Genomic DNA, 17,574 nt, shown 5'->3' with positions numbered 1-17,574 from the left:
TACTTTTTATGTAGATGTATGTTGGTGTGTATATACAGGTCTATATACACATGTTACTGTGTATATTTACATAGGTTTGATCCTGAATGTTTGCCGTCAATGTTATACATTAATGGCCACATTATGCCGCCGCCCCTGTGTGACCTATATCTTTGCTGCTGTAACACTGAAAATTTCCCCACTGTGGGATCAATAAAGGCATTCTTATCTTATCTTATCTTATATATTTAGTCCTTTCAGTGGCACATTGGCCAATTGGTTAGCACATCTGCCTCACAATTCAGCGGTTCTGGGTTCAAATCCGGGCTCCTGTGTGCGGTTCACATGTTCTCCTCGTGGCTGTGTGAAGGAATAATTATAAAACAGTTATCACACATTTGCTGATTATGCTAAATGAACATATGTTTGAGTGATTTAGTTTACAATATATATGTGTATTGTAAACTAAATATAAGAACGATGTGATATTTGCCTGCAAAGAAGAATATTGCTTCCGCTCTTGTTTGTGCTCGCAATGAAGAAATTGCTTCTGCTTTCATATCTATCAATAGCAGACTTGTAGACACCATCTGATAAGGTTTAGAAGGTTGTGGATGTGACTGAATGTCTTTGCAATGTCATGCTTTGCCGTAATTATGACGCTTGGACACAGTAATCTTTAACTCACATAGAGAAACAAATCCAAGTGTTGCCAATGGCTTGCATAAGTTCCCCGCCCCTTAGGTTGGAAACACCCATGTAACCAGGGACTACTGAAAGTTAATAAAGAGAGGTTACGGAGAGATAAGGTTAGATAGTTGGCCACTTGCCACCGCACATTGAGCGATTTGATATATGGACGCCCTGTGACTTAATATATCGTCACAGTCCTTATCTCCAATTTTGGAAACTTTTTAAATTTGCACTTTAATGTGATGTCTGTAACGCGGAAACATGATACATGTAAAAATAATAAAATGAAAAAAAATGTGTAAGTGTTAAGTGTTAAAAGGATTATTATATTGTTATAAGAGAATTAAGTGATAAGTGTTTTTAACATGACAGCGACTATATATATATATATATATATATATATATATATTTTTTTTTTTATTTTATTTTTATTTTTTATTTATTTATTTATTTATTTTTCCATATCCTGACTATTTGCTTCGAGAAGAAAGTAGAACCAGATGGTCGAGAAGATCAGCTATTGATTCAACGACAGTCAAACAGTATAGTGTTGAATAAGGGCATATCTTTAGAAGCAAACAACTTCTAAGGAGTCATTTTTTGGAACATGCAACATTTTATTACATATCAAATGACAAAATATAGGGTTGTGTATAACGTATTACTGAATGAGAAAAGCAAATATGTGTAGATATTTGAAATAATGACTAAAATATAAAAATTTTAAAGACCCTGTAAAGTGAATTCAGAGATGTGTTTTTAAATACATTAAACATGTTTGATGATCGCTGAAAAAATGTGCAAAGACTGAGAACAATGTAGTACCAAATTGTGAAAGTACATAGCCTCAAACCGTTTTAGACCATTTCAGTTTTCCTGATTTTATGGGAGAAGCTAAAACTGTTGGGATGCAATTTGGCTCATGCATGAGTCCCATTGCCCCACTACATAAGAACTTGAGCGCCTTCTTTTACATCAGCGGTTATTAAGGCCGCAGCGATAAGCGCGATCAAAATTGCCACAATGTCGTCGTCATGTTACGTCAAGATACTAACAGCAGGAAATCTGATAAAAGGCCCAAGTTGTTTTCCATTTTCCATTGTGCAGTTCCAGCATCTTCAGGTTGTTAGTTTATTAGTGTGGTTTGATTTGAATTAGGCATGTTTTGGCCACCTATATTTAAGACCCACACTATTCGCCAGATGAAGGGGAACGTAACACGTTTGAGTTCTTCCACAAATTGGCCCGATCCACAATGTGTGCGTGCATTAGCAAGTAAGTGCCTCAACATTAGGTGTTATCAGTCATTTATTAAATTTATTTATTTATTACATTTCGATGAAAAGAAAACAGAAGTTATGGTGTTCGGTCCCAGTGGCTTGTCTACATCCCACCTTTTTGACCTGGGCCCCCTGGCTTCATATCTAAAGCCAACAGTCTCAAACCTGGGTTTTAAAATGGACAGTGATCTTAAATTGGACCAGCAAATCAGCGCTGTTGTCAGAGCTGTGCACTTGACCCTTTTTTGACCGTCCGGCCGCGACCCTCCACCCTTGATCTGGGTACCCTTCCGGCCGCGACCCCCTCGGCCATATTCATAAACATTGTCAGCCCCCGCCCCATTGCGACCCCCGCCCTCCTAAAAAAAAAAAACAAAAAAAAACAAAAACGTGCATGATGCCCTCCGAGGGAGAGATGCTAACGGAAGAGGTTTATTTAAAGACAATTAGCTGGCTAACTTACTATTCAAACCCGCTGTGGACATGCTTCAAACGCGCCACTTACTCACGTACTTACCCAACTGCGTGTGCTTACTTCCATTGCGAGCCCTGGGGTTGGTTTTGTCGTATTGTATAAATTATTTGGGTCCAACAGACGACAAGTCTGCAAGCATTCGACAAGTTACTTATTTTCCACACTTCCCTTCCTTCACACTTGCCGGCTTTCAAAATAAAAGCATGCCAGCAAACCACTACACAGCAGTTTTGCTACGGCGAATTTCCGGAAGTAGGAAAGTGCATGATGTGCCATACTTGAGTGCTGCGCGCAGCTTGAATATACTCCCGCACACAAGTTGTTTTGAAAGAAGCCTAAAAAGAAGCCTTTCTCCGAGTAGGCTGAGATGAAATTTGGCCGCCTCCCGAGCACGTCACACGCATGAGGGCCGATTAGTGGGCCACATTAAAATCCACTTCCGGCCATGCTTAGTCCAGCCATTTGTCACCCCCACCCCTCGCCCCAAAATGGGTATCCGACCGGTCCGGCCCAGGGACGGACTGCCCAGCTCTGACATTTCACGTAGCTGAGGTTTTAAGTGGCTACATTTTTTACAGCACAAACATGTAGGTGTGTGTAGACATACACGTATTTGATTGACAATGAGTTCGGTGTGGTTTCAGCAGACTTTTTAAATCCGCCAAATGCGGCAGGGTTGGTAACAACACTATTCTCTGTGAAATTCATGAGTGAATTATTTTCACTTTACATAGGCTTACAGGGAAAATAATATCCAGAGGAAAGTGAAGTGTAGAGAAAGAGGACTTCCTGGTTGACGCTTGGACATGGCAAGAAAGGTCACTCAGTGTATGGAACAATTAGTCAAGACAGATATACTGTAGCCTGTGTCGTTGTGACAAAGGATCATCCTTAGCATATGAAAATAGATTGCAACACACACACACAAGCTGTTCATGAGACCTGTGGCACGTCCATCCTTAGAGTAATCTAAGATGAAGAAGCCTTCATGTGCTGTTATATAAAGATCTAAATTAGAAACTTCTGAAACTCTTCTGGAGTGATGCTAATATCGTTTACTGATATTGTTTAACGTCTACAAACTTTGGTGGGATAGTTAAAAGATGCTGTGCTTGGTTGCTAGCAAATAAATGATTAAAATGGGAATTCATTCAGTGGTGTCTTGCGTCATTCGGTTTATCTTCAATTGGGAATTTCTTGCTCAGATATCTCCTCTTTAACGGAGCACTCGTCCGCCAGCCGCTCCCTTTCTTCCTCCTGGAAACACATAACACAATGCTATCATTAAAGGCAGTTTTAACTCCATTAGAAGTGAAGATGCCATACTATACATACGTTTATCAAACATACCAATCATCTTTCACCCCCGGGGACCCACACGGAGCTTTGAAGGAGGCAAACGCATTGAAGTGGTGGCAAAGCCGGGGCGAAAGTGCAGGCAAGGAAGAGGAGACGAAAGCCCTCCGTTCTGGCTATCGTCATGTGGAACGAGTACTTGTTGGCAAATAAAATGGATGAGCTAGGCACACTGATGGGAACGCAGCGTACTGCGAGTGAAGCGTCTTATGCTTGAAGGAGACCTGACAGAAACCGATGACAGCACGTCTCTACCGGGTTTCAGGACAGTGAGACTACGTAGAGACTTTCCCCTGAGCAGTAAAATGAAAGGAGGCGGGAACGCAATTTTGGTGAATTAAAGATGGAGCAAACCGGGCCATATCACCGTGAAAGAGCGTCCATTTTATCTGCCTAGTGAAGTCCCTTCTACAATCATAATCACTGTGTATACTCCACCAAGTGCAACAGAAGCAGCAGCCGGTGATAACAAGTTACAGCCCCTTCAACAGTGAGGCTCTCATCTTATCTTTTTTTTTTTTCACCAACCAATCCGCGGCCCGAACCGTGATGCGAGATAATCTGTTGCACCACAAATGACTATGGAAAAACCTCTTGATTAGTACCGGTACCAAAGAAAGCCACCTCATCTGGCCACAATGGCTATGTTTACACGGACCAAATTTCTTTAATTCGATCAGAGTTTGGATTAAAATTATTTTTAAAAAATCATTTAAAGTGGGAAATAGCCCTGCCCTGCAAATCATGAACGTTTTCATGTAACTTTTTACACAAAGAGGCCCTAAAACTGAGCTACAGTTGTTTATGGAAATAAAGAAAAGAGAATTTTTGTTAGTAAACACTTGGGAGTCGCTGGCCTTCATTTACTAATGAATGCGTAGGATTGTTCGTACTCCAAGCACAAGTTGAGCATATACGCCATATCACCGTTGGATTCAAGACACATGAGCAACGGCTCATTTTCTTTGCAACAGTGTTCATATTTTGATGAAACAGAATTCATCCTGAATGACAGCGTGTGCCCTAATTTGCATAACCCACAACCATTCCCCCCCCAGAAAAGCCATCCATTTGACAGATATTATGCGCAGAGGTTTCATAAAAAAGTTGCGAGATGGCCCTTAAAGGTTCGCAAACTTTAGCCTATTTTTAAATTGTTCCTATCAACAGAAAAGTTTTGGAACACAGAACACGATAATATATATGATGTCAATACATTTTTTTCCGAACTTGAAGTGGAAAATGCTGTATACAAAATATGCATAAAAGGTAAATCATAAGATGATCAATGAACAAACACTGCAAGAATTGTTAAACTTGATAGTAATGAATAAATACAGCACAGCAAAGAGACATTTGTAGTTGACAGAATTCATCAAATGAGTGTTGGAACTAGTGACCGAAAATGTGAAAAAATGAACGTACAAAAAACGTACAAAGAAGAAAGGTAGCGTGATTTGTTGAATGGATACTTTTTAATAGCTCTCTGTGCTAAATTGTAAATAAAGTGAATCACAAAAACAAATACAAAACTGATTCTTGAGGATAGCACACGGACCAAACTCGAGTGTTCGGAATAGGTTGTTACAGAAAGCAACGGCTGGGATGTATTAATTCAACATGATCATGGTCATGCTGCCTTTCTTTTTCATCTCTCTCTGGTGCTAAATCGAGGATAAAGATGACTAAACTGAGGGTACAGATGATTAAACTGGAGGTACAGATTACTAAAGTGAGGGAATAGATTAATCAACCAAGGACCTAGATTACTCAAAAGAGTTAGAGATGACTAAATTGAGGGTATGGATTAGTAAATTGAGGGAACAAATTAGTAAACTGAGGGTACAGATGAGTAGTTTGAAAGTCTTAAAAGTGTATGATAGTATATGAAGGTTAGGGTTAATACAAAGACTTGAATATATATCTTTGCTATGAAGAACCTTCAACAGATTATACGGCAGGTTTAGTATGTAGTCTCCAGCGGTGGAAAAATCTGCCACGTAACCTGAATTTTACTGCTTACTTTCCAGCACACTTCCATACGTTTGATATACATTTAGCTGTGGCGTGACACCTCATGAACTTTGTCATCGTAGACAGGAGTGCTATCCACCAAATCTCTCTGACAAGTCTGCCAATTTTTCCAATTACCTGTCGTGTCATTTTTTTTTTTTTATCTGTGGGCCAGTCAGATTATAAATGGGAAACAAGAAGAGAGGAATAGGCGGTGAATGCAAACTATCTCATAAACTCAGAGTGGTGCTTTGCTGGTTGCCATTCAATACTAGAAGATGGCTACGTTTACATGGACACATTTATTCGGATTAAAAGCGGAATAAAGATGCTTCATCCGTATTGGGTTCAACGAGACTTAACGTGTGAAATTTACTGCTAGACAATAGACACACATTGGAGACAGGAAGAAAAACAATACCATAACGCATAACAAAATGTGCAAGTGGTCAACCAGAAACAGCAAACAAGGAAGGCGCAAACTGGCATGCTATTCCCCAATTTTGACAAAAAGTGTACTTAGGCAAAATTTGTCAACAGCGGGCAGGCACGTTGCGTGTGTGCAGTGAATATTTCCACGACACGAATTGATTTAGAGTTGGAGATGAGGCATGCCACTCAGGTGACATTACAAACAAACGCGGTGACGAATATTTTTAACGAGCAAGAAGTGGGAGATGATCTTAACTGCTCGAGGGAGGACCTGCTTTCTCTAAAACCTTCTGCCATTACCGGCGCAGGCGGCGGCGTTATGGGCATGATGTCCATAATACGAGCGGAGTCCGCGCTCGTAAATTAAACCGCCGGACTAAATCATGCACGTTAAATAGGAGGATACATTAATGACAACATTGTCCATGTCAATGCAGACATGGTACAGTCTGCTGTACTTCCTGGTCCCACTCGTTCTCCAAAGTGTATTTTGTGCCATCAAAACACCATCCGGCACTGCATTATTCACATCAAAAGTGGAATCTCACTATGTGGCCTTATTTCATAGTATTAGCTGGAAAAGATTTGGCTTCATTCTTCTTCAGGATTAAAGCTATCGATGTAGCGTAGCTGTGTGCTTAATGTGTATTTCATTGTGCAGTCTAGTCCAAAGTTGACACACGTGACGGTTGTCTTGCGTCTATTTTTTAAATTGTTTTTTAAGTTATTAAATGTACATGAAAAATAGTTAAGTTACCAAATTAATTATGGACAAAATATTAACTTTTTACTGCAGCAAAAGGGGTACATATGTGAAGTATTATTTAATATCACATGCTGGTAAATTTAGACAAATTAGAGAAGATTAAAGAAATCCACACAAAACACTCACTGTCGCATGTACTCATTTGACGAATTAATTCTACGTTTTATGACCACAGCATGGACAGACACGGGCAAGTCATCTATTTTCATCTTCTCTGTGGTCTCGACACAAATTAAACATGTTGAGAGCACCGTCTTCCATTTTAGCATTTCCCTTTCATCTCCCTTTTATTTCCCTTTTATAGTTAGATTTGAGCATAAGCCAACACAGACTGGCGGTACAGCAAGAAATTCAAATGATCGGTGGGATGGCAAAAATGAATAGTATGTCCGCACTAAAGTGCAAATGTGAGCTGACTCATCAGTCAGGTTGTTTGGGGAGGGATGTAACTCACCCATTTATCAAAGCAACACTACCGGTAATTAATTTTTCCCCCCTATCTGAGACACCTTTTAATTGAATAATTTCTTTTATTAATGTAGCTATTTATTTAAATTCCCATCTGTTCGTAAAGTTTTATCCAGAAATGTTTCAGCCAAATGAATTTTAATTTCCTTTCATTAAACTTTATTCTATTTTCTTTGTCTCTTTTGGGTTAAATTCTTTTTAAGTACTGATTTAAGGCTGCCACTTTAAGTTAGTTGTAGCCTGGGTGTGGCCTGGATGGGAGTGGAGTAGGACGTCTCACCACCGCTCCTGAGCTAGTGACCAAATTTATATGCAGACACGTGTACATGCATGATTGCACATCCACAAATGCAGGTAAACCTTTTCGATATCACTACTAATTCATGCACGTGTGTGGGCATGTGTGTGTGGGGTATAAAGCCTCATTTTAACTTTTTTAAATGTTCCATGTATTCAGGTATGTATGTGTGTCTATATATTAAAGGGACACTTGGGTGAGCTTAACATTGGCACTTATATAATAGGTTTTCATGTAAAAATGACATAAGTACTAAAATGACCACCTCAAAAGACTGTCGTGATTTAAGGGCTTTTTTTGTGATTAGGTTTACGACAAATTGCCCCGCCGCTTTTTGGGGAGTGGCTTATGTTATGTTTTCTGTCTCAGCTGTCTACGTCACGGGAGGGAGCCAAGCATGGTGATATTGCTCGCTTTGTCATTTCTGTTGTCTAAAACGATGACCGATCGCCACCAAAATGCAAATACACATTACTACTCTTGTCCACTTCAACCTGTGAAAGTATAAAAGTGTTCTGCACAATAGTTTGGATCTATTAACATAAAACTTGATCTCATCATGATCACCCCCACAAAATCCAAAATATCGCTTCCCCACTTTCACAAGCTGAAACGGACAAGAGCATAAATGTGCACACGAACCCCGACTGGTTATATTTCGGACATTTAGCGACGCTAAACTTGAGGGACAGAGACGGCGGCTTGCAGCATTTCCTCATTCTCATATAAATCAGCCACGGAGAGGTTAATCCATTTGATATGTTGAAGTGGGCATAAGTAGATATGTATTCATAAATTTTGGTGCCAATCGATCGCCGTTTTTGGATGTTATAAGCAATGAAAGTACAATGATTTCCAATGGAGAGTTTGGAATCGGTTACTCCTGTGACTCCGGCCGAACATGGATAGAACGCTAGTGGGCGCGGCATTCTGCTCATTAACAAGGGGCGTTATTCATGGAGTCACTTATGTCCTAATTTCTCCGAAATGTATTGATAAAATCGAAAATGACAACTCTTTTCATTTTCCTGATCAAAAAATATATAAAATGAACTTGTTAGTGAAACATGGCCATCCCCGGCCCCACCGTCTCTTTAAATTGGATAGTCTAATAAATTTTCTCTTTCTCTCTCTCTTTATATATACATATGTATATATAAACGTCATTAAATAGCGAGATTTATCATATTGTAGCGTCTTCCAGGAACACGCCGTCAGACGTAGTTTATTTATCACGTTTTTATTAATCCAAGTACAACTGCTCGCGCTCTTCTTTCTCCACTCGCTTTTGCCGTACGATGCATTCATGAACCTCGGAAACATCACAACTCAGCAACACACAAATCCGACCACAACACAGATAACCCAATTCGTTACAATATGCTGTTGAACATTCAAAGATTTCAATGCCTAAAAAGTGTATACCATTTCATAAAGACTTTAAACAAAAATGTAATCATAAAAAGTTTTAAAATAGTTAGCAATAATTGTAACTGTTATTGTATGTATTTTTTTTTTTTAATCACAAAAAGCGTATACATGTCCTGTAATGACAACTTGGCTTTTAACTTGAATACTTAGCTGTGTCATAGGCGTTTGCTGTTGTGTGTTTAAAGATTTCAGTGTTTTAATAATTTACTACATTAAGATCTTTATAGTTAGTGTATTTTTTATTCTGGTGTAATTTCTTAGAATATCACCCAAATGGTTTGCTTTCATTTATTTTTTCTAAAAATTTACCATTTACTTGTCATCTTTTCGAAATAAACATATATTTTTTTAAAAAACATCTGTTTTTTTGTACCGAAAATATACCGAACCGAAGATTCCCAAAAACCGAACCGAAATGTGATTTAGCGTACCGTTACACCCCTAATATATATATGTATGTATATATATATATATATATATATATATATATATATATATATATATATATATATATATATATATATATATGTATGTATGTATGTATGTATATATATATATATATATATATATATATATATATATATACGTATATATATATATATATATGTATGTATGTATATATATATATATATATATATATATATATATATATACGTATATATATATATATATATATATATACGTATATATATATATATATACATATATATATATATATACGTATATATATATATATATATACACATATATATATATATATATATATATATATATATATATGAGAGAAAGAGAGAATATATCAGACTATTAAATTTAATATATAGACACGCAAACATACCTGAGATATGTACCAAAAATGTATACAATTGGTCAGTCCACATGCATGCATGGGTGTCATTTTTACACATTGTTGACCAATCTAAAGTGTTGCAAATGGCTTGCTCTCTTACACGATGCATTGCTAATGGATAAACAAACTCTATGGGGTCTCCTGAAAAGTGACTCTTTTGGAGGTAAAAGGTTTTGGCCTGCCAGCGATATATATATATATATATATATATATATATATATATATATATAAACACACACACAATGTATGTTTTGTCAAGTACAAAATGAACTTGTAAATATCATGTGAATTTCAGGCCTCTTGCATTTTCATTCTGCTGCAGCCACACCTTTGCTGCATCGTTGCACACATTCAAACCATGAATAAGCATCTCTCTCATCTCTTTATCATATTTATATTTTCTTGTTTTGTTGTTCTGTTTTGGGACAGACTGAGGTAACCAGGGACCTCGGGTATCGTATTTTGTACCATATCAGGTGGAATTGTGTGTGGTACAACAATAAAAACATCCTTGAATGCTTGAAACCTCAATTTTAAATATAACTAAAAAGAAAACTGAAAAAAATAATATACTAGACTAATAGGAATCAATAAAATTAAATAAATACTGGCTATTCCCGCTGTGCGCCCGGTGGCCTCTTAGGGGCAATGTGGTGTCATTCATGCCTAAAGTACACATTTACAATGAGATAAGAACAGTCGAACAAGAAAGTTGCGATTGAGCTCTATTAATATAACTTGTTTTTCATAGATTAGGAAGAATATATACCTTTGAGTAAAGGTAGGTAAAAAATAAGTACACCCTTAACTGAAAATGTCTAAAATGGGACCAAGAGCCATTTTCCCTCCTCGGCCTCATGTTAGTGTTACAATGTCTCAGAATGGGGAGAGGGTGTGTTAAATATGGTGTTATTGCTCTCACACTCTCCTATACGGGTCACCGGAAGTTCAACGCGCTACCTCATGGCAAAGAAATCATTGAGGATCTGAAAAAAGAAGAATTTGGGGATTTAGAAAATAGATAATGAGTATTCAATTTAAATGTGCTTTTATCGTAAGAGAGATGGTGAGGTACCAGGAGTAAGTAGTTCATATAACACACACTCACCAATTTTTTTTAATGGGCACTCTATAATTACTCTGGATAACTATTTGCTGAAAATACTTGTGCACCAATAATAGAGGCATGAGACTGCGCAGGAAGGTAAGACTTAAGTGACAGAGCAGCGGAAAAATAAACTCCACCTGAGGTAATGAAATACAGGATGAGCAGAAAATCCGGAGACTTTTTGTAGGTCCCAAAAAAACTGCCATGTCCAGACAGGTTTTACAATTTTAAAATAATTCATGCAAAATAAATTGAAAAAATGCGTGTGGTGGCCCAAAACTTCTGCACAGCACTGTATCTCTTCAATGACAATCCAGAAGCAGACAATATCTGTGGGGTATTGTGCAACATTGCCATCGGTTCCCTTTGGAGAGAGGAGAGAAGGGAGAGCAAGAGAAGTGGTTGTAGGAAAGGGGAGCCGAAGGGGATTGAGGGTTCTCAGGTTGCTTTGCATCGGTTGGCAAGCCTTCTGGCGCTAACATACATTTTATATGATTGTGAAATGCCACATCGTTCATTTGTATTGGGGTTTTTATTGGTCAGACGCAACCTGTATCTACTGTCATGTGATGCACAGAGAGATTGAGAGACTGAATCAGAATGAACCCTAGGTGGCAACAAAGACCAGCTATAATGATGTTTGGACTTACATTACCACAAAACAGCACACCTGCTCCAATAAATGTACACTGTAAAGGAATCTCAAAATATGACAAGACCTGTAGTAGATTAGGGTGATTTTATCGAGCATATAGGCCTCGGGAGAAATTCAAATTTAATTTGTTTGCATCAGCATCTTTGGTGAGTGTGATGTGCGATCCTGTAGTCGAAGTTTTATTATTGAAAAATATTGATTGTGAACTGTTAAATTGTAGCGTAGAGGAGGTTTGGGGTTGTTTGGAGGTGATGTATTTATTGATATATTTTTTGCTACTACTACTAGTACTAATGGCATTCATCCTCAAATACGTGAAATGTCTGTCTCTTTTTCTTTAATGCCATAAATAATCATCTTTTTTTTTCACATTATTTTGTGACATGGTGTTATTAAATGGTGCATTAGGTCAGTTAAATCCCCACTGAAGGCCATGTATATATATATATATATATATATATATATATATATACATTTTATTAGTACATTTTTAACAGAGCAGGGAATTTTCAACATAGCATTTGTGAACATACAACTTTTCGTTAGAAGGCACAAAATATTTATAATTGTACACCAAAACAGAATTATTTAAGAAAAAAAATGATCAAAGACATTATTATTACCCCCTTTAAGAAATGACTATTTATTTAGTCATTGCACAAATGTGCCTTAACTTCACAGCTGATGTGCTAAAAGGTGATCAGGTGAATCATCTGATTTAAGATAAGATAAGAAGGCCTTTATTGATCCCACAATGGGGAAATTTTCATCGTTACAGCAGCAAAGATATAGGTCACACAGAGACGGCGGCATAATGTAGCCGTTAATGTATAACATTAACAGTTAACATTCTGAATAAAAAAACAATGTAAATATATGCAGTAACCATGTGTATGTACACATGTATATACACACCAACATACATCTACATATAAAGTATGAAGAAACACTTATTTAGCCTGTACATAGTACAGAGGGGAAAAAATACTTTCAAGTGACAGTGCTGCAGTGCTGCAGTGAAATATAAGGAACAGCATTGAATAAGAGTAAAAATACAGTAGTGGGGAATGTTGAGTATTGCACAATATAAGATCAGGTGCAGGACTGCACAATTGCACTAATGTCCGCCAGATTATAGAGACTACCCAATGTTCTTGTTAAACAGTCTGACAGCAGCAGGCAAGAAGGAGCGGCGGAATCTCTCCTTTGCACAACGAGGGTGTAACAGTCTGTCACTGAAGGAGCTGTGAAGTGCTGTTAGAGTGCCCTGGAGGGGGTGGGCCGGGTTGTCCAGCATTGATGACAGCTTGGCCATCATCCTCCTGTCCCCCACTGAGTTCACCGAGTCCAGGGAGCAGTCCAGGACAGAGATGGCCCTCTTGACCAGTTTGTCCAGCCTCTTCTTGTCCTGGGATGAGACGCCGCCTGCCCAGGAGACCACTCCCTGGAAAATGACCGATGCAACCACCGAGTCATAAAAGTTCCTGAGGAGTGTTCCCTGAACCCTAAAAGACCTCAGTCTCCTGAGTAGGAAGAGTCGGCTCTGACCCTTCCTATAGAGAGCGTCTGTGTTGTCGCTCCAGTCCAGTTTATTGTTCAGATGAACACCAAGGTACTTGTAAGTTGAGACTCTCTCAACATCTGTTCCCTGGATATTCACTGGTGCAGGTGCAGAGTGTTGGCGCCTACAGAAATCCACCACCATCTCTTTGGATTTCCCCGCATTGATCAGGAGGCCGTTCTGCTGGCACCAGTCCACAAAACCCTGAGTAAATTCTCTGTACTCCCGGTCGTCTCTGTCCGTGAAGAGGCCGACAATCGCAGAGTCGTCAGAGAACTTCTGCAGGTGACAGGTAGGGGTGTTGTAGTTGAAGTCCGAAGTGTAGAGGGTGAACAGGAAGGGAGCCAAGACAGTTCCCTGCGGCGTCCCCGTGCTGCAGAGGAGCATGTTAGACACACAGTCCTGTATCCTCACATACTGTGGCCAGTTTGTGAGGTAGTCCTGGATCCATGTGGTGAGGTGGTGGGCCACTCCCGCCCGCTCCAGCTTGTCTCCCAATAGGGTGGGCTGGATGGTGTTGAAAGCACTGGAGAAATCAAAGAACATGATCCTCACAGTGCTCCCCGCCTTCTCCAGGTGGGAGAGTGAAGTGTGGAGGAGGTAGATGATATCATCCACACTGATGCCAGGCTGATATGCGAACTGGAGTGGGTCCATTGAGGAGCTCACCAGGGGGCGCAGGTGGGCAAGGACCAGTCCCTCCAGGGTCTTCATCAGGTGAGACGTCAGCGCCACGGGTGGGGGGTCTTTGGCACAGCTGGAGGGACTCTGCCCAGCTTCAGGCTCAGGTTGAACATATGCTGGACAATTCCACACAGCTGGTCTGCGCAGGATTTGAGGAGCTGGGGGCTGATGCTATTTGGACCCGCTGCCTTCCTCGCCTTCATCTTCTTCAGCTGGTTCTTCACCTGAGATGTTGTGAAGGCCAAGGCAGGGCAGGACGGAGTGGTGGCTGTCTAGTGTAGCTGGGAGCTGGAGACTGTGGAGAAAAGAGGGGAGAGGGTGACACTCACAGCAGGGGGAGTAGGTGGAGGCTGCAGCAGGAGAGACTGAGTGGGGGCAGGCATTTGATCGAACCTATTGAAAAAGAGGTTCAGCTCATTTGCCCACTGCAGGTCCCCCCCAGCCCGGGTCTTAGGTTGTCCGTGGCCTGAGATGGTCTTCAGGCCCCTCCAGACTCCCCTGGCATTATTCAGCTGCAGCTGCTCCTCCATCCTCTTCCTGTAGGGATTTTTCTCCCCTCCTCCTCAGTTGGCGCTGCACAATCTTCCTCTCCTTCTTGTTCCCCGACGCAAAACCCTCTTCTTCTCCTTCAGGAGAACTTTAATGTCAGGTGTGATCCAGAGTTTGTTGTTGGAGAAACACCTTACTGTCCTAGTGAGTATGGTGTTCTCCATGCAGAATTTTATATAGTCTGTAACAGTGTCCGTTAGACTACTAATGTAGAATGTATAAAGAAGTATAATCCAGAGATTCAAAGACAGCCACACAGTACAGAACAAGCCTGGCAGAGGTAGGAAGCGAAATATTTCAAAGACCCTGGAAAGAAAACTAGCGATAGATGCTGTCTAAAGACCTTTGAACAAATGCCAAAACACTGGTGAATGATTTGGCCACTTCAGTATGCTCAGGACAACCTGGAGAAAGATGATTCATACTGGAGGTGTGTCCTATGGTTTGATGAGACTAAACTAGATCTCTTTGGCCATAGAGATTTGATTATGTTTAGAGAAAAAAGGGAGAGGCATATAACCCAAAGAACACAGTCCCAAGAGCGAAACAAATTGGTGGCAGCCTTATGCTGTGGGGATGCTTCAATGCATCTGGAACTGGAAAAGGTGGAAGGAATCATGAACAAAGAAAGTCTTAAGAGCCTGGGTTCTCCGTGTGGCCCACTCGTGGAACTTTTTTGCACATACTGTACCTATACTCGGAAAAGTTGGTGGCCCGTTACGAATGATTTATTTATTATGGATGGATGGCATGTGGAGATTTTGAACAAAAACCTGAAACAGTCAGCAGTAAAACTGGGTCTGGGTCATCGTTTTATCTTCCGGCATGAGAATGATCCAAAACATACACATTTGTTGGTGAAGAACTATCTCCAGAAGACCAACGTGAATATAATTGAGTGGCCTGTACAAAGGCCTGACTTAAATCTCATTGAAAGTATGCAGAGCGACCTAAAGAAGAACGTCTATACCAGAAGGCCATTAAATCTGGTGGAACTTGAGAAATTTGTCACATAAGAATGTGGGCTGGGATTCCTCAAAAGGAGTGTGAGGGACTTGTTGAAAACTACAACAAATGACTGCAGTCTGTTATCCAGCAAAAAGGATATTCAATCGACTATTAGGATCAGGGGGGCTAATAATTTTGACCCTGGTATTTTTTTATTTTTTGGAATATTTGCATTTCTGTGTGCAAACTAAAATAACGTAAGCATCCCAAATAAAACTAGAGTGTCTAAAAATGCTGTGTTATACAACATGTGATGCTCTGTTTAAAAGTAAAATACTGTCGAGATCAACAATCTGTATGTACAGTTCTGTTAAGAGGGTTATTAGACATGAGCGAGGCCCAAAGAAATTGACCCTCAGGCAGCTGGGACTCAAACAGTAATCAGACACTACTGTTTACTCCACAAATTGGCTCCTGAGAGGCGAGTGGGTGTCCGTAGCGTCTAGTTAAAGTGATTGAAGTGACTTCTAGCCATTGATTTTTTCTTCATCATCAGCGATGTGCCTGGACACCCTTGACCATGTTCTATTGTCCCAGAGGGCTAGTTGAGCTGTTCTTGCTTGCCTTTAAATTCACATTAAACTGTGGTTAAACTTCGGTCATGTCTAAAAGACAACCACCATTGATGGGGTTATCATGCCTTCAGCACCTCAAACGTCATGAGTAAAAGTCAGCGTATTAGGTGGAAAAAACAACGTTTTCCAAGCATACGACACAAGAAAAACTAAACTACAATGTGTCCTCAAATAAGTCTCTCTATAAGTCGCCAGGTGCATTGTCCACCTAAAGTAATAAATACTATTCCTGAAATAGCTGTGTTTTACCCCAAAATAATCTCCTTACAGTTACTGTAAACGAACAACCTAACAGAGCGTCACTGGAGCACTCTGTAAATTCATTCCAAATGAAAAGAGAACAAAATAAACTTCCACAATAACACAGAGGCTGGATGGCTATAGAGTGTAAACCAAATGTGCTTTTCTTGTGTTTTTCTACCACAGCGTTCATGTACCAGCGTGCGATAAACACGCGTGTTTATCAACCTAGGCAAAACATTTCTGTTTCATTTCAGCAAAATACTACACTCACAAAATAAAAATGCTTTAAAGTCACCAATCATTTAGTATGTTATGATTGCAACTTTAAAAACAAACAAAATGTTAATAAATGTAATCATTGAAGATTATCTGTAGCACTTGCTACAGTGCTTTCTCTCCATTTTATGGCCAGGTACATTTTCCCAGCATGCCTCACAACCCCAACAGGTGTGGCTGCTTAAGCCACTTGATTAAAGCCGGCATGGCTGGGTGGAAAGAAAACAGGACGAAGACGCAGAGATGAGGTGAGCGCGGAAAAGGACCTGGAGAGAACAAATGTGAAACCACTCAAGGTGGAGGGAAGCTGTTTTTGAATTCTGAGAACAGACTTTAGTTGGAACCGTTATTGATTTTAAAAGCCTGTTTTGACACCTTGGTGAACTTTTGTTCTTTTTTTCAACTGAATAACATGTGAAAGAAAATAAATTGTGATTTTGTTGACAGTTGACCCGAGTAGCCTCCTCCTCCTGGCTTGCCTCTCGTGATGGCACTATCTATCTATCTATACAGACACACACGCATCTACACACCCACACGCACGCACGCAGCCCCATACACACACACACAGAGCCGGGCATTCCGCCTAGCCGACCAACCGGTCCGTCTATCCGCCTATGACAGACGCCCATTTTGCAGCCGACAAACAGGAAATTTAAATACAAGACAGATTAATCATAGGTGGGAGTGGATTTTCACCCGTCTATGTGCCGGTAATCATTTATAACCAGACATTGATGGTTATTTTTTCGTTTGATGCAGGGAAGTTTGCTGTTGTATTCGTATATTTTACATTAGGTATGTTTTTGGTCAGCTAATGGGTCCTAATATCGTGCCGTACAACTGCTTTCTCAGAAAGAAACATGCCGAGTAA

At 39.8% G+C, this 17,574-nt stretch overlaps 1 protein-coding gene and 1 long non-coding RNA gene across 4 annotated transcripts in view; one reads left to right on the top strand and one right to left on the bottom strand.

The window, feature by feature from the left end:
* The window catches only part of LOC147132618 (uncharacterized), a 385,135-nt gene that overhangs the window by 136,057 nt on the left and 231,504 nt on the right, over positions 1-17,574 (top strand). The window lies entirely within an intron of this gene.
* The window catches only part of phf14 (PHD finger protein 14), a 103,530-nt gene continuing 87,918 nt past the window's right edge, over positions 1,963-17,574 (bottom strand). For all 3 annotated transcript variants that reach the window (XM_086014567.1, XM_086014568.1, XM_086014566.1), the window contains one exon: positions 1,963-3,684. In XM_086014567.1, coding sequence (XP_085870693.1) covers positions 3,610-3,684 — 75 coding nt within the window. In that variant the 3' untranslated portion in view covers positions 1,963-3,609. The remainder of the gene's footprint in view (positions 3,685-17,574) is intronic.

Source organism: Filicampus tigris, chromosome 18 (genome assembly GCF_054856515.1).
Source record: "Filicampus tigris isolate MCC_2025a chromosome 18, RoL_Ftig_1.0, whole genome shotgun sequence".
NCBI classification, from domain to species: Eukaryota; Metazoa; Chordata; class Actinopteri; order Syngnathiformes; family Syngnathidae; genus Filicampus; species Filicampus tigris.
The sequence above is the reverse complement of the archived record's forward strand: the minus strand, read 5'-3'. Positions and strand labels throughout refer to the sequence as shown.